The sequence below is a fragment of the Strongylocentrotus purpuratus genome, unplaced genomic scaffold, assembly GCF_000002235.5.
Source record: "Strongylocentrotus purpuratus isolate Spur 01 unplaced genomic scaffold, Spur_5.0 spur5_scaffold_7, whole genome shotgun sequence".
NCBI classification, from domain to species: domain Eukaryota; kingdom Metazoa; phylum Echinodermata; class Echinoidea; order Camarodonta; family Strongylocentrotidae; genus Strongylocentrotus; species Strongylocentrotus purpuratus.
This window is the reverse complement of record NW_022145613.1, coordinates 22,243,623-22,261,029: the sequence shown is the minus strand read 5'-3', so window position 1 is coordinate 22,261,029 and position 17,407 is coordinate 22,243,623. Positions and strand designations below refer to the sequence as shown.

The 17,407-nt window shown below is 35.9% G+C and overlaps 1 protein-coding gene across 3 annotated transcripts in view; it reads left to right on the top strand.

Annotated features, from left to right (window-relative positions):
• Positions 1 to 2,025: 2,025 nt before the first annotated feature.
• The window catches only part of LOC115919865 (probable serine incorporator), a 34,167-nt gene continuing 18,785 nt past the window's right edge, over positions 2,026 to 17,407 (top strand). For 2 of the 3 annotated variants that reach the window (XM_030974402.1, XM_030974404.1), the window contains exons 1-10: positions 2,026 to 2,232; positions 7,963 to 8,127; positions 8,774 to 8,961; positions 9,583 to 9,662; positions 10,787 to 10,924; positions 12,366 to 12,448; positions 13,161 to 13,254; positions 14,014 to 14,106; positions 15,277 to 15,415; positions 15,995 to 16,043. In XM_030974402.1, the coding sequence (XP_030830262.1) occupies positions 2,212 to 2,232; positions 7,963 to 8,127; positions 8,774 to 8,961; positions 9,583 to 9,662; positions 10,787 to 10,924; positions 12,366 to 12,448; positions 13,161 to 13,254; positions 14,014 to 14,106; positions 15,277 to 15,415; positions 15,995 to 16,043 (1,050 nt within the window). In that variant the 5' untranslated portion in view covers positions 2,026 to 2,211. Of the gene's footprint in view, positions 2,233 to 7,962; positions 8,128 to 8,773; positions 8,962 to 9,582; positions 9,663 to 10,786; positions 10,925 to 12,365; positions 12,449 to 13,160; positions 13,255 to 14,013; positions 14,107 to 15,276; positions 15,416 to 15,994; positions 16,044 to 16,839; positions 16,849 to 17,407 lie in introns of all 3 variants that reach the window. The other variant, XM_030974403.1, reaches the window with a different exon arrangement.

The window sequence follows — 17,407 nt, the reverse complement described above, 5'->3', positions numbered from 1 at the left end:
GGGGTGGGAGATATTATACTCAATTAATTTTTTTTTTTTCAGATTTGGCCAGAGTATATGACTCCTATGCAAAGGGCGAGGCCACTTTTTAGTGGGAGAGTATTTAGGTCATCTAGGGTGAAGCCGCAGTTGAAATGAAATTAAGCATTTATTATCCATTCGGAAATTTGGTTTTCACTGGTAACATTTTCCAGATCAGTCGACAAAAAAAAATCATAAACAAAGACAATTACAGTAAATATAGAATACATATATAACAGCTTTAATTCGGTAAGTTTTATTAAATAAGTTGTGTACGATGATGATGTTGACAGACCGAGAGAGCAGAAGAGGACCAAAAGTAAGTAGACACATTAAAAATAAAATGAATAAGGTAGAAATAATGCGACCATGTAAACAAGATTTTTTCCTTCATGTAAATCCTCCAGTACCAAATAACCAAGCAAAAGTTCGAGCCATAAGCAAATAAGGGTGTACAATAATTTATGATATATACAGTAGGCTTGCGGGTGCACCATGTGAGAGAGAGAGAGAGGATTGAGGAGTCCTGAAAAGGACTCTCGGTAGTCTTTCTTGAGGGTGTGTAGTCCTGAAAATGACTGTTTGTGTAGTCTTGAAAAAGACTGTTGGTTATCTTTCTTAGCTTATAGTAGCGCTTGGAGAGGATGAGTGGATGAGTCCCGCCACTCATTCTCTTCAAGCGCTATAGTTCTCCTTAGAACTATAAGCTAAGACCCCCCCCCCCCGGCCCAAAAAAATATGTTAAAATCAGCCCTAAATTCGCCAAAAATGTACTGAAAAACAGGGACGTCCCCCCCCCCCGGCCCAAACAAAATTATTTTTATAAAAAAAATGGAGAAAAAATGCCAATGGCTGACCTAAAAAGGTGACCTTACCCCCCTCCCCCAACGGAGCAAAATGTCAAATTTAAAAATTTCGTGACCCAAAAATAAATTTTAAAAATGTGCTCACTACCCCCCGCCCCCCCCCCCCCCCCCCTCCCTTCCCTAGTAGGTCCAAGGATGCAGCCCCCTGTAGGTTCTCACATATAAGCTTACTAGCTTGATTTTTACTTGCACTGGACTTAACATATCTTATTGTAAATTGTAAAAGTGCTTTGTCCACACCAGGCGCGTACGCAGGATTTTTTCAAGGGGGGGGGGGGGGTTTAACATTTTCTAAATCGGGCCGAAAATTTCGCAACGACTCAGCCAGCCGCTGAATAAGCGGGGGGGGGGGGGGGGGGTAAGAGGACACTTTTTTAGGTTAACCATGGGAATTTTTTTTTTTTTTTTTTTTATAAAAACAAAAACAAAAACAAAAAAATCCAAAAGAGGGGGTTTTTTAGAGAAATTTAGGGGGGGTTTACACACAAAAAATTACCAAAGGGGGGGGGGTTTAACCCCCCAACCCCCCCCCCCCCCCCCCCCCTGTGTTCGCGCCTGGTCCACACCATTCCAGCAATTCATGACACTCCTTGTAGCTACTCCCCTCACCTACCATCATTATAGCTTTCTGAGTGAGCTGCCAAAGAGATTAAATTATATTCTTTCCATTTTTCAAAAATGCACTTGGCATCCACCCGTATCCTAGTCCTTAGTATTTTTGCAAGAGTTTTGGCACGGATGCCATGCATTACCCTCATTAATTCTCTCATTTGTTCTACTTTTATTACAACTTCGATTCTTTATAACAGACGAGGTCGGATCGTTATGTGTTTCATGCCTGTCTCCCTCTGTTGACAGCTTTGACATAATTAAATCGTCAAATCTATAAATAGGCCTTGCTCTGCGTCTTTGTCTAAATCTAGGCTATACTATTTTATACCTAAATACAAAAATATAACATTATAATTATATATAATTAGTTACCAATTACTGCGGCTGACCAATATATTTTAGATATTTTCCAATAACTTCTTAAGTAATCTGAATTTGTAAATATATATTTCAAACAACAAAATATAAAGCGACATGAGAATATCATTAAATAAAATACTTCCAAAAGACTAACTCAGGATATGACAAAACAACAAATATTATGTACATGACGGTATAGTTAGTAACATCGTTGGAAAGCAATTTTTCAAAGTTAAATTTGTGAATATTATTACATTATATCCCGGTCCAAGGAAGATTTTTTGCTCTACAGAATATTATAGCAACTACTGATCATTCTTTCTAGAAGTTATCGTCCGGATAAAGTGATAAAATGTGCTGTGGATTAGGCGCTGTAAGTATCCAATCGAATGATGAGTGGTTTGTGTGCCTTTTGTGTGTGTTTACATGATCTTGCGATGACGTGCAGACGTGATGATGTGTGTGTGATCTCAATGATCATTAACAGAAATTATATTATGTCAGAATTGCAATGATTCTCCATGAGTTCTTACGTTCCATATATTGTAATGATAATCATGATAATGAAATTATGTACTAGAGGTCTACTACTACAACTTACAAGCAGATTCAGTCTGAAGTCTGTCTGTAGACTAGATCTAGATTCTAGTCTAGATCTAGATCTAGACCTAGTATGTAGGCATTGGGGTAGGCAAATTCATGCAAAAAAATATATTCAAAAAATTGACTTGAAAACACATCACACAATTAGTCTGAACCGAGTCGGGAGCAAATTTGAAGAAATTATATTTTTAAATGTTGTAAAACCAAAGATATAAGAAGAAAACTGACCAAGTATCTGTACTAAAAATCGTACATGTAAAATTGGTCGTAGACATTCAACAGCTGAAAATGACGCGCAGGGTTGTGGTACGTGCGTTCTCGAATCCAAAATCGTATCTCACACACACACTCTCGCCATACCGCGAATGGTCCGTCGTGGGGAGCTAGCCGCCCGAGAGTTTGCAGCGATACCAACGCAGCTTCGGAGCTCCGCAGCGCGCCATTTTAGCAGGACTCGGAAAGGTTTGCGATGGGAAGGCAGCGGCCTAGCTTTTTGCCCAAACAACGCTAGATCGGCTGCTGGCAAAAATAAAATAACATCGTCGGTTTCTTAACTTTTCAGTGAGATAATTCTGAATTCTAATTGAGACTATATAATAAATTATATCGACAAAGAAACCTCGGTAGATCTCTTATAACTATACAAAAGCTTGTTTATTTCTCGTTTTGACATTTGTTTTCGAGCCATTTTTTCGTGCGCGAGTCAATGCAAACTTTGTATTACCAAACTTTCAACACGCAAGGAATGGGGAACACTCGCGGACCTCGTAACAAATTCGTTTCAAAAAAAAAAATTCAAGGGTGATTTTGAAGCAGTGAAGAACATTGGCGCTGCAATGCGCAGAAATATACTTGAAAGAAACTTAAAAAATAATACCTGAATTTTCAGAAAATCGTATTTGTATTAGTGTACCTAGATGTGACTTGTTTATAAATCAGATTTTATGAAGATTTGTCGGGAAAAAATGTCAATTTTTTCCGTTTGGTGGTCATTTCTAGGCTAATATTTTAAAAGTTGCATCAGTAATGGGCCCGATGTTTCTCTTATCGTACTCGCATGTTATTTCTACATAGATTAAACATAGGATGGTTAAGGGTAAGACCAGATAACATTATAAAAAAGATATATCCTTCCACCCTCCCATATCCAAGTTTTGGGCTGATTATTGCCGACCCACCGCAGCAAGGCCATTCAGATTTTCGTACGCGCGCAAAGCGCCCTCTAGTGCCCCATGAATGTGCCTAATTGGGGCGCTAGTAGGTCTACTGTGTACTAGTCTAGAGTAAGACCGCCAAACTTCGGACACTTAAGACAAAACGGGGGAAAACATTAAATTCTTTTTTTAATTATTGAAAGATCAAATATACTATTATTGTGCAAATACTGTTTATGTATGTCATGAAAAGAAAATTAGTAAAGGAAATGGAAAACTAGAATTATTTACTTACCCGCCGAACCTTTTTTCATGCCAAGCTTCGGACGCACTTGCTAAGCTTCGGACGTTCATCTGTAGCGCACGTATAATGCACGTATAGCGCATAGCTCACGTACAGCGCACGTATAGCGCGCATGCTAAAGTGCGCATTCATCGGAGGTTTGGAAACCGGATCAAAAATCGTTCGACGGGGGTAAGTTTGACTGCGTTGATTTCATGAAAAAAGTATTATTTTCTCGTTTTGGGTAGATTTATTTTAGGTAGAACTATCAGAAAGGTGTTTTTCACAACACTCACACAATATTTTGGTGCTAAAATCTTACGAAAGCGCTATTTTTTCGTAGTCAAAATGACACTCGATGTTGCCTGTCCGAAGTTTGGAAGAGCGCCATCTTCTGGTAGGGGTACCTGTATAGTACCCCTAGGTCCGTGGTAACGGCCGCCATTAGAAAATTTTCGCGATAGAGTGAAAAAGTATCTCATAAGCTCCCATAATTTTGGCAGAAACCACCTGAAATATGCCAAGGGTTTGTTTTTAATCGATATATTGGAGGCTCTATACCTTAACTCCCCTGTTAAGGAACTGTAAAAATCCAGGTAACCTAAAATCTGTCTCTGAATTTGATGTTTTTTGTGAGTTTTGCAGACGGCAACCTGCCCTAACTTTCTGTACTAACGATGTAGGTTAGCAGTAGTATCAAATGCATGCAAGTTACCCGCCTGAGCTAGGCTCATATTTTGCGTTCGAGCCGTTGAAGTAATTTTTGTCCGAAGTTTGGCAACGTCCGAAGTTTGGCGGTTTTACTCTAGTTTCGTATCCATTTTATTTAGCAGTTTAATATCCATTCTTATCAAAGGAATTTTAGCCCAATTTTTAACTAATTTTAATCATATTTACTAATTTTAATCATAATCATCTATTCCTTTTTCCACCTGAATTCGGATCACATTCGACATCGGAAAACCTCCGTTTAGGGCTTCGATGTCGACGTCGTCGCTCAGTATCGTCTCAGCGCTATAGCTTTGCAACTCAAACTGAAGCTATCGGTCCAAAATTATGAAAAATTCTTGTATGGTTTATAAATTTATGGTATCGTGCATGCGCGTAATACCATAAACCATACGAGAAGTTTGCATAATTTTGGACTGATAGCTTCAGTTTGAGTTGCAAAGCTATAGCGCAGAGACGGTACTGAGCGACGACGTCGACATCGAAGCCCTAAACGGAGGTTTCCCGATGTCGGATGTGATCCAAATTCAGGTGGAAAATGTGATATATGATTATGATTAAAATTAGTGAAAAATTGGGCTAAATTTCCTTTGCTAAGAATGGATATGAAACTGCTAAAAAAATGGATACGGAACTACACTAGCGCCGGCATTGGTAGGGCGGACATTCGTTGTCGGCTAGCTGCAGTTGCGCTGCAGCTCTTACAAATTGAATGGAAAGTCCGAAACTAAACAAAAAAGTCAAGCCACATATGCATGGTTTACAGCATACTACACTGGGCGCTAGTTCAGAATCATATCTAGACTTTGATCTGTGACTCTGGCACGGAGATACACGTACCCTACTAAATCATACCAAAAATCAATTAAATCTTCATCAATTGTTCAAAATATTAAATCAAATAAAATAATGGTCATGATTTAAAAGACGTTATTCGGTTATGTTTCTAACTTACCTGCTTTGTGTCAATTTTCTTATCTTTTTTTGAAGTATTCTTCCTTTAAACGAAGACATGATAATATACAATTTCTTAATGTTAACGGGAGGAAGTATGTTGAGCATATCTCAGTCTTCTTATGTTACTCTATCCACCTTTCCTTCTTACCCTTTCTTACAGCGCATAGATACATATTGTGATATGTGCTATATAAGTACGGTATATGATTCATGAACTTGATGATATAAATGTAAAGTGGACCAGATTTCACTGCATCTTCACTTGATGTATCAATCTCTTCCACCACAAAATCTCTACCACCAGAAATGTGTATAGACTAGACATAACATCCCCACACCCGATAGTATAACAGCAACAAATTACCTACTTGTTCTACACTATGTGATAAACCTGAATATGAAGACTCATGATGGAAGTATGTAAATATGTCAAAAAACTACTGTCCTCTCCGAAACCAAAGAGACTTTGTATATAGATGGTAATCATAGTCTCAATTCACCATTGTATAGTTGAATAACAGTACTGATTACATGGAAAGGTATAAACACACACAATAAATGCAATTAAATGGATGGAAAGTCTTAATTCTTCCAGATATACATTACATCATGGAATTATAGGGGGTGAAAGTAGCTTGTGAATGGATAGAACTAAAAAACCTCCCATTAAATAACAGGAAGATGTTAGATTGTAATACCCACCTCAAGATGAATTAAAATCAGGCTAGTTTTTGTAAATTCATGCACTTTGTAGACTGTAATTACAGTCATTTATCCATCTACTGATTATGGGTCGGAGAGGACATTTTGTTTGACACCTTCAAAATCAGTGTGAATATTAAACAAAATAAACATTATCTATTGCACATGATAAAACAATGTTAGGTCTACTAATAACATAAGGTGGTTTCAAAATGTGGCTCTTCTTGAAGGAGTGCTGATAAAAATGTCACCTTTTCGGAGAGGACACTTTTTGACCCCGCCCCGACAAACAAATTTGAAACGCGCATTTACCAAAAACTGAGTAAGTGTGGGAAATGTTAATATCATAATTTTGTAGGATATTAGTGACTCTTTTCAAGGAGGAAAAAACAATTCATGGAGTGCAGTCTTACTTAAAATTATTACACTGGTTTCGGAGAGGACATTTTTTGACCCCTTTTGCACCTCATTTATGGTGCAAAGTCAAAATTTGTAGATTTGACAAAATCTTACACCCTATTCAGATCTAACATAGACCTGTTGGAAGAGATAATTCTGATAGTTGATAATGTATTTGGGGTACGTATGTCAGATATGCGCATGTTCAAACTTTGCAAAAAATGAAACGAGACAGCGAAAATGTGAAAAAGTGGCATATAATTACATATTTTGAAAAGTAGTTGCTTGTTTCAAACAATTTCTTCGCTGTTGTAGGTTGATCTAATGGTGCCAAATAGTTGACCAAGGAAGATTTCCTATGCTGTTCATTGTTTTTGTTTTAATGGCCATCAAAGTGAGTTTTTCTATTGTGTACCCTGATTGTAAAACAACCCATATATGCATGGTTTACAGCATACTACACTGGGCGCTAGTTCAGAATCATATCTAGACTTTGATCTGTGACTCTGGCACGGAGATACACGTACCCTACTAAATCATACCAAAAATCAATTAAATCTTCATCAATTGTTCAAAATATTAAATCAAATAAAATAATGGTCATGATTTAAAAGACGTTATTCGGTTATGTTTCTAACTTACCTGCTTTGTGTCAATTTTCTTATCTTTTTTTGAAGTATTCTTCCTTTAAACGAAGACATGATAATATACAATTTCTTAAAGATTTCACAGCAACTACTTTACAATACAAGTGCATACCAAATTACCAACGGTGGGGTGCGAGCGGCCGCGTACAGTGTATGTGAAGTTAGCAACTGTAATCTCAGATCCTCATTAAATTCATCTAATTAATTCATCATTACGATGTCTAACTTCATGCATGCGTGCGCCCGCACCCCATTGTTAATATATGCAATTGTATTGAAGCATGCATGTACATGTAGTGTTTACAAAAAGTACACAATGTATCAAGGCTCAAATTAATTTTTTGTCCACGGAGCGCTATTCCAAAATAAAGAGCCCCTGTCAGCCTTCTCACAAGGACATGTACATCAAAATTGTCCATTTATTAACCCATTTGAAAGAAGAAAAGATTTATTTTAAGCACCAAAATATATCTAGAAAAGCTTTTTTTTTACAGTTCAAATGTTATTAACATTCTACAAGTACATGTACATGTACATTCACTTTAGTGGTTTGAAGTGCACTGCCTGCAGTACTAAAAGTGTTAAATTAGTTTTTATTCTATTCTACTTTATTTTTTGTCTGTATATAGTTGGCGTGCTGCTTTGGCACAGCGGCCTGCTCCTGCTGCTGTTCAGCTTGTCCATCATGTAAGAACTCCACATCTACCAGGATTGTGTATGGTCTCTTCTTGCTGGTTGGAGCCGTCGTCTCGGCCGTGTTCCTCATTCCTCAGGTGGATCAGGCCCTGTCTAACGTAAGTAGTCTCTCACCATTAGGGACTTTTAGATTTGCACAACGACAACGTAGACTGGTACGTGTGACGTCCTTTTAAGGCCCTGCCAGTGCCTTAAAAGGATGTCACACGTAGCAGTCCACGCAAATCTAAAATTCCTTATTATCTTGCTCAGGACTACCGTACTTCTATTCTTGTTCTCTTCCTAATCATACAAACCCAAACACACATGCACACATTTAAAAGAATTCTTATGAATTAACCCTCTTCTAGGCCCACTTCCATTTAATGTACATAATTGTGTTCTCGGTTGAGGCGTTTTTATCTTTAATAATCGCTTTTATCCACCCAGGTGTGTACATTTTGTATGTCTGTATCTTGTATTTGTGTTTTAAGTAGCATGTGTGATTAAAATGGTGACTGGCTGGAATGCTTCAGAGTGGAGTACTTTTTGCAGAATGACAATGGAATCCAATGATGGGGTTATAATACACGTACATGTACATGCTTGTGAAGCTCTTTGATTGAAATGTAATAAGTGTAACTATTATTGTTATTCTAATTTTGTTCATGATTATTGCAAATAGAAAAACCACAGAAATAAATTTGTATATTTGACTGTAAGTGTAACCTTAATCCCCCGCCCTATGATTCCTTTTCTTTCTAGTCGCCATTACTATGCAAAGATGTTGCTGTGGTTGGTCAACTGATTCCATCAGAGGTCTGTGAAAGATTGGCAGGTTATCGTTCTGTCTATCGGGTCAGCTTTGGTGTAGCTGCCTTCTTCTTCCTGCTCTCTCTCATCATGATCAATGTGAAGAGTAGCAAGGATCCACGCTCACCAATCCAGAATGGGTATGTACTGTACATACATGTGTGTATTTGAGGAAAAAAATAGTAAAATGCATTTATAAATTGCCCTGTTTTTAATATAAAGACTTCCAGTTGATCTGAATCAGTCACAACTCAACTCAGAATTGTGTATGATATGATGTGAGACTACATGTAGTTTCTTGTAGTAGTAGTAGCAGCAGCTGCAGCAGAAGTAGTCCTTAGTAAGATACTGCTGTCTAAAAACGAATATGATAAATGAAAAAATAATTGAAAATACTATTGATTATATAAAGAAAACAAATAAAAGTATATTTGAATACTCCCAATCAAAATGCACCATTATTAAATCACATCATTGGCCTTTATCACCATTACCATCACGGGCAATTGGATATTCTCAGCTATTCATTATTTTGCCCCCCCCCCTGCCCCCTTTAATCTAATGAAATGACAAACAATATACATGTATTACCCACATAAAAAGAAAATTTACAGATTGTTAATGTCTAATCATTATGCTCATGCTTTAATGAATGAAAATCTACATTTTGTAAGTAATTAACATTTAGCAAATTCATTCGAGGGATACAGTAACAAATCTCATTTTCCTTCTCTTTCTCTTTCATTATCTAACTCTTGAAGGTTCTGGTTTTTCAAGTTCCTGGTCATGTGCGGTCTGTGTGTGGCAGCTTTCTTCATCCCCAACGGATCATTTGAGAACGGTAAATGAGTGTTTCCGTTCACTTAGAGGGAATTGGGTAACTGTGTCTCAAATTCTGAAACAAAATCCTGGATTTAGCTCATGCTGCAATGATAATTATAAATCTTAGGTCAGTCAGGAACCCCATAACTTTTACAAGCCGATCACCTGTCTGATTATCAAGATATTTATGATTGGAAAAATCGAAATCAAATTTTGCGTTTTCCTAATGGTTTTCATAACACTACAGTCTATCGGGGACTCAAAGATTTTTACTTTTTTGAGGCAGTTCATGATCATTTTGAAGCGCAATTTTTTTGGGGCTTCAATATTACACCATATCAAAGATACTGATAACACGTAGGGCCATGCATCTCAGATTTAACATCGTTAAACGATGCCTTTAAATACTGTCAGTCTTTTTCAGATACATGTACATGTATAGACTTAGTACCTTTTAAACAATATATACAATGTTAGTAGTTAAGAGAACCACAGAATGAATTTAAGCTAAATGAGCACAAATTATGCAATTTATGTCTTTGTGATTAAGAAAATACCAAAGTTATTATCACAAGTTACCATGCTTATAGAATATCAAATGTACAATGTAGATAAATTTATTGTAACAGATGATATATAATGAACACCAGTTGAAAAGTGAGTTTTAATAAGAACATCATACTCTTCAAAGATTGCGAATGTAGTTGAATTGTTTCTTAATTTTGTACAATGGAACAAAAATATTCATAAAAAGTTATAGAAAGAAGGAGGAACTTTAGATCGATTTTCAATAAGAATCATATTTGTACTACTGTACCAATAACTCTTTGGATAGAAATTGTTATAACTAGAGGACAACATCAATAGCTTTGAACTTTTGCTTCACATAATCTAACATTATGGACCGATTTTTCAACATGTATTAAGAGTTCTATTGTCATGCGCAAATAAAAGGAAGGCTTAAAAATTGTCTTACGACTCACATTTATATAAAATATAACAATACATTAACATATCATAAACAAGTTACTACAAATAACATAAATAACATAACAATGTAATATCATTAAATCAGAGGAATTATAATGCATTTATGGTACATTTTTAGAGACATGATTCTTCCTTCTTTCCTTGCACCTGCAGTATTCATGTACTTTGGGATGGTTGGAGCCTTTGCCTTCATCATCATCCAGTTGGTTCTCCTGGTGGACTTTGCTCACTCTTGGAATGAGAGTTGGGTCGGTCGCATGGAGGAAACAGAGCATAAGGGATGGTACTGTGGTAGGTATCAAAACTAAATTCTTCATCAGGGCCATTCCATGAGAAGAAGGACATGACATCAAAAAAAGAAATGTACCTCTTATGTTAATTCTTTGATTTATCACTAACCTTATGCCATGGATGTTCATAAAACATTAGGGCCTTTCAAATTCAATACAATTTATTTTTCATTTTTGTTGATTTCCTAAGATCTCAAACCATCATCAAAAACGTACATGTGGGACTGTAGATGAAAAAAAAACAATTTATTGCCGATTACACAGGATTCTTGTAATATTTTTTCCTGAAAATTTCGCTAAATGGAAAAAGATGAATATATTTCCATATTCTAAGGGGTCCTGTGATATTTAATCTATTACATAGGGGTGAAAATGGCCTACGGACAAAATGTAACGTGAGTTACCGACATATTTGCTTCCTGCATTTTACTAGTCCATTGTTTCTTATCTTTAATATTGTGATCTTAGTAAGTCACAACCTACTATCAAATTAAAGTAGGAAAGATTTTGTCAAGATTGTCTAGTATGAGGAGACTTTGCCAAAAGAGGGTCTCATAGAATTGTCCTTTTTTTGTAACGCGAGTTACCGAAATTCAATAATCCAAGAATCTAAAAATGTTTGTTCTTCAATTTTCTTTTTTGTTTCATTCAGTTGGTCTATATCTACCCTGTCCATGTTTGAAAAAAGTATCTTGTAGATCCTAGCAGTTCTAAAGATATAGGCACATTATCGTGTCAATGTACCCATTAGGTGTAACGCGAGTTACCATGGAATGGCCCATCACATGACTATTGACTACATGGACAATGTACAGTGCATATTTGTCATTTGCACTCTGTGTTTAACATAAAGTTTACACAAAAGTTACTAAATTAAGTCCAGTTCATTAGAGAAGTTTTCAATGAATATGCAGTGTCATTCTTCATCTGAATATAAATGCTTTTAAATGATATCATGAACTCAGATTGACTTTTATGAAGAAAAACTGGCTTTTTGTAACAAGAATATCAAATAATAAATATTACATCAAAACTTGCACAAATACGTGTAGGGTCTGTATATTAATATGTATTTGATACAACCAGTGAATTCCAGCTAAGCTAATTTGAACTTGGCTTACCTTACAACTGAGTCATTATTTAACTCAATTTAGTCTTGATATTTACATCTCAAACACATCGTAAATCATACATCAGGGCCCTGTCTTACAAAGAGTTGATATCAATCGCTACTTATTTGCGATTGATAAGACATAAATGAGACATAAATAAAATAAGACATAAAAGACTGCAAACTTGCGATTGATTGAAGGACTTGCGATTGATTTGGACCAATCGCAACTCTTTGTAAGACAGGGCCCAGAATACAACATCAGAAACTCTTTACTGATTTGTTTTCCTCATTGCAATATATGTTCAATTCAAATATCTTTTTTTTGTAGCATTGATGTCGTCCACTGTGGTCATGTATCTGATTGCTCTGACTGGATTCATTCTCTTCTTCATCTTCTACATTGGAACTGGGGTAAGTTTTTATACTGAAGCAAATTGTAACATGGGGGGTGTTTCACAAAGATCCTAAGTTGAACTTACTCTAAGTTGGACTTAAACATTATGGAAAGCCATTAGCATCTATGAAAATATTTTGTAAAAGTTATTTTAAAAGGCATAAAATGTTGATTCAAATTGTTCATATTTTCTATTATCAAGGAGATTTCATGTTCTTGATGTGGAGTTTATAAAAAGTCTAAAATACTTGAATTTTTGCTTTTGAATATACTTTACTTTAAGGCTACAAGTGGCTCTCCATAGTTTTTTAAGTCCAACTCACAGTTAAGTTCAACTTAGGATCTTTGTGAATAACCCGCCATGGTGTCAACCTGCTCAGGTTCTAACCGTTGCTGTGCTGAAGGCATGTTCAAGTATACTGCATATGTGTCTGTTTACTTTGTCCAAATAACTTGTTTCAATTATATACAGGTAGTTTATCGAGACATGTTGATCATGGACTCTTAGACAGATTACAAGCACTGAAGCCATTTACTCACTGAGGGCATCTCAATTGAGGACATCTTTGGATGTTTTCAAAATGATTCCTTTGGCAGATATCATCTAATTATAGTCTTTAGCATTGATTTAATAATATTTTCATCATTACCAGAAATTTAGATAACATGTACCTTCAATCTTTTTTTGTTCATCTCTCTCTCTCTCTCTCTCTCTCTCTCTGTTTTTAGAAAGAGTGTTCCCTTCACAAGTTCTTCATCAGCTTCAACCTGGTTCTGTGTGTGGTCATGTCTGTTATCTCCATCTTACCCAAGGTCCAGGAAGGTACAACACATTCCAAAGCAAAAATGACTCATGGCTATTTACAGTTATTCAATTCAATTTATTTCAATGTATTTTATATATGTTCGACATGGATATTCGTTTTGCTCACATGTAAAAATAAAGGGTTAGACAAAGCTTACAAAGAACAGAAATATGGTGATGATAAAACAATAGTCAGACATAATAGTGATTTTCGTTTGTTTTAATATAGCTTGTTTCATTTCCTTAAGTTCCATAATTTACTGTCTTCATTCATCCTGGTGATGAATTATTTAGCAACTTCATTAGGATGCATGGATGTTATGGATTGAATTCATCTCATATGCATTGGACGTTGCTATGCCCGGCATTGCTGTGGTTGTTCAAGATCAACTTTGCTCAAAGGGGTTGCATACAATTTGAATTCTTTCTTTTACTGAGCAGGACAATTTTGGGGGGAGGGAAGCTCTCACTCCACCCCCACTCACTTACACTTGATTTGTCCATGTTTAAGAAATTGAAAACGGTTAAAGTCCACTTTTTGTGATTCATTTTTCAGTTAATACAAAACTTGAAATATCTTTTGGAATATGTTTCATTCATCTAACAGTATATAGTTATGAAGTGGACCTGTGTACACATTTTTTCTTCAATTTAGTGCAAAATATGAGGAACTGGTGTACCAATGACTACATCTCCTTAAGATCAATATACGAATGTGATGTATGATTAAAACTTAGTTATATTTGACTGTCTATGTGTTTGTTTGTTTGTGTTCAGCCATGCCACGATCTGGTCTTCTCCAGTCTGCTGTGATCTCCATGTACACCATGTACCTTACCTGGTCTGCCATGAGTAACAACCCTGATGATAGTGAGTTCTAAACTGTATTAATCTAGTTTATATGTATATTTATATTCCACATACTAAGAATCTTGCTCTACGATTGGTCACATACTAAGAATCTTGCTCTACGATTGGTCAAAAGTAAATCATGTGATGAAAGATAGTTCGCCCTTCATTGCTGTGAGAAGCAAAAAGTTTGTTACACTGTGTAGATAGGCTACTATCTACACAGTGCAACGCTCTTTCACTGAAGATAGAAGTCCTATGTACACAGTACAACGTACTTAAATTGTATACGCTGCGTATTGCTCTCCTCTTTAAGCGCTTTTAGTGTTAATACGAGAACTTTGGCCACGCGCGAACTATGTGGTCACATGCACCACCATACTGCATGCATTGTACTTATCATACACCGTTTGCTAGCTGTTAATTGATGACTTGTTGCTCTAAAATGATGGAAGAAGTGAAATGTTTCTGATGTGGAATATAAAGCAAAAAATCACCTTTTGATTTCAGGCGATGGCAAACTATCATTTCTCGGCGATCTGAATGGATATGCTATCTTTCCTCAGCTTTGCTTCGGAAAGATAGCTACATCCAGATCGCCTCAGAAGTGATAGTTTGTCCCATCACCTTCACCAACGGTAGTTATTTGCTTACAAGAAGGAGGGAGGGAGCAAGAACAAAATTGTGGAAGGTCTGTTATTTTTGTATAATTATTATTATGCTGGTTGTAAATAAACTAACAACAACATGCTGGAAACCCCATTCTCTTTAATGAGCCATCTATATGTTCAGAATGCAGTTAGGATGACTATCTGAAGGTTCCTATTCTTTTAACACTCTTAAGATTGATTTTTCAACCCAAATCATTGGGATAGATATCATTTACTTGTAGTGATGAATATTCTGTAGTTAAGTTTGAACTTGTCAAGTTTTCATTTCCTTTATTACTAGAATTCAGGTAACCTTCAATCACAACTTCATGCTTTCCACCAGCTTTACGGATAAATGCAGTAGAGCCCCATAACACAAAGCTTTAATAGCAATAAATTGTATAATCATTCAATTTCACAAACTTTGTCTTTGTGTTACGGGGCCCAAGTACACATTCAAACACAACTAAAGAAATTCAAAAACAATAGTTTTGTAACCATAATTGATCCTTTTACGTCTGTTTCTTTTCTTTATTATTAGCTTGCAACCCCAGCATCACAACCATCATTCAGACTATAGGTCCTTCTGGTAATAATACCAACGTACATAACCAAGATGTGGGCTCAGCAGAGAACTGGGCTAGCTTTGCTATCTGGCTTATCTGTCTTATCTACGCATGGTAAGTAGGCAATGGAGCCTCGCACAATATCAGTCTTTATAAAATGATGACGTGGATCCTTGTTTTGGTCATTCTTACTAATGCCCTCACTGCAGTGCATTATTTGTATATTACCTGCAGTGAGAAAATATATTTTTGTTTACGGAGGCTCTTTTATATTTTCTATAGTTAGATTTAATCTTGATTTGTATATGTGTGTATTTTTTTTTTTTTTACTAGAGCTTTCCAGGGCTTAAGCACTTTCTGCTCCTTTGTTTTTTTTGTCACTGTATTTACTTTATCTTTTTGTGATGTCTGTGTGATAGGGAACATTCATGTACCTTTAGGTTGGGAGTACACTGCAACAAAGAGATTTTCTGTCTGGGGTCGCCAGAGATTACAAGTCATAGGTTTTTGCTAAAGCAGTTACTAACTAGTGGCAAAGATATGATGGAGATGAACATGTAGATGTACCGTATGTTATCATAAATTATTGGCCACTCTCTCTCTCTCTATCTCTATCCTTAGAGTAAATGGATTTACCTGTAGATGCATGTGGTAGTGAAGATTCTTATTTACCATTTCTGTTTAATATTTCAGCATCCGTACTGCAAGCACCAACAACGTTGGAAAGCTGACTGGCAGTGAGGTATGTAATTTAATTGTTGCCTGATTTCTCATGAATCTATCTCCTTTTGCATGTAACATGTCATGGTTTCCTTTCAACAGCTCACCTAAAAACTGAGTTTTTGTATTTTCAAGTTTTAACCCAAACCGATTTTGCTCCATCTTGTTTTGGATACTTGAAAATGAAGCATTATTTTGTATGTACATATATTGCAGAATGAGAGATCATATTATACAAATGGAAACATCCTTCTAAATCCTCACTTTTTATTAAGGAAAAAGTGAAGCTTTTATTATGACATAGGTCTTCAAATTCCTGCTGATCAGGCAAAAGGCAAACTCTCGCTAATAAAATAGTTGCACACATACATACTCTCCCATTACATTTAAGAGGTTAATAATGAGGAAAATTCAAGAAATTCAGAGGGTTTTGTTTTTTTCTTTTTCAAACCACTTTCTAAGCTTGGCAAGGAGATAACCCTTTTATCTTTACTTCCCTGTGATAGAAATGCCATTAAGTTATGTACATGCAATTTTCAAAGCCAAGAAAAGTCACAGTAAAATGTGCTCTTTTAGAATATCAGACTCCCAATATGCAACATATTTTATTGGTTATCACAGATTCTTATAGTTCTTGGAAAGTCAGTTAAAAACAGAGGCAGTTGAAGTAAATATTTTAGAGTGACAAGTTTGTCAAATTGATCTTAGACCATCTTGTAAGTACTTTATGCTATAATACCCCATTACTGATTTTCTGTTTTATCTCTTTTCTAATAAACCTACTCATACATTTCGCCTCCTCTCTTCTGCTATTAAAGTTTGGAAATGTAAGTGGTGACTCTATTCCTTTCCACGATTGTGGCTGTCATTTGAATTATGTGGCATACATGAACATCTACATTACATGTACATTATCAACACATTCACTTGTACACTGTGAATCGCCTGTCAAATCAAGAAACAAGTTTTGTGTTGACATATCATTTTACCTCAAGATTCCTTTGACATTGTTAATATATACACTTTGCCCTCCAGTATTTACATCCAGTGTACTTGCACATATGAAAGGTTAGGTGGGAAATACATGTATTTACATTCCATCTACATACATACATACATACGATCATGTATACATGTGTACATGAAGATCATGAATAGATTATGAATATATATTGTACATAAAGCATTGCTTAATGTGTGTTCAGTGTCCATTCATGTGCATGTTGGGATTTAGCATGCAGTACAACAGGAAAATGCATCACTGTGTATCCTTACGATTAGACTTGATTAGACACTTTTGTATGAGGCCTATTGTTTACATTTTGAACATGACTAATAATCCAAATCTAGGTCTACATGTACTTGTGTGACCCTTTTGCACTTGCC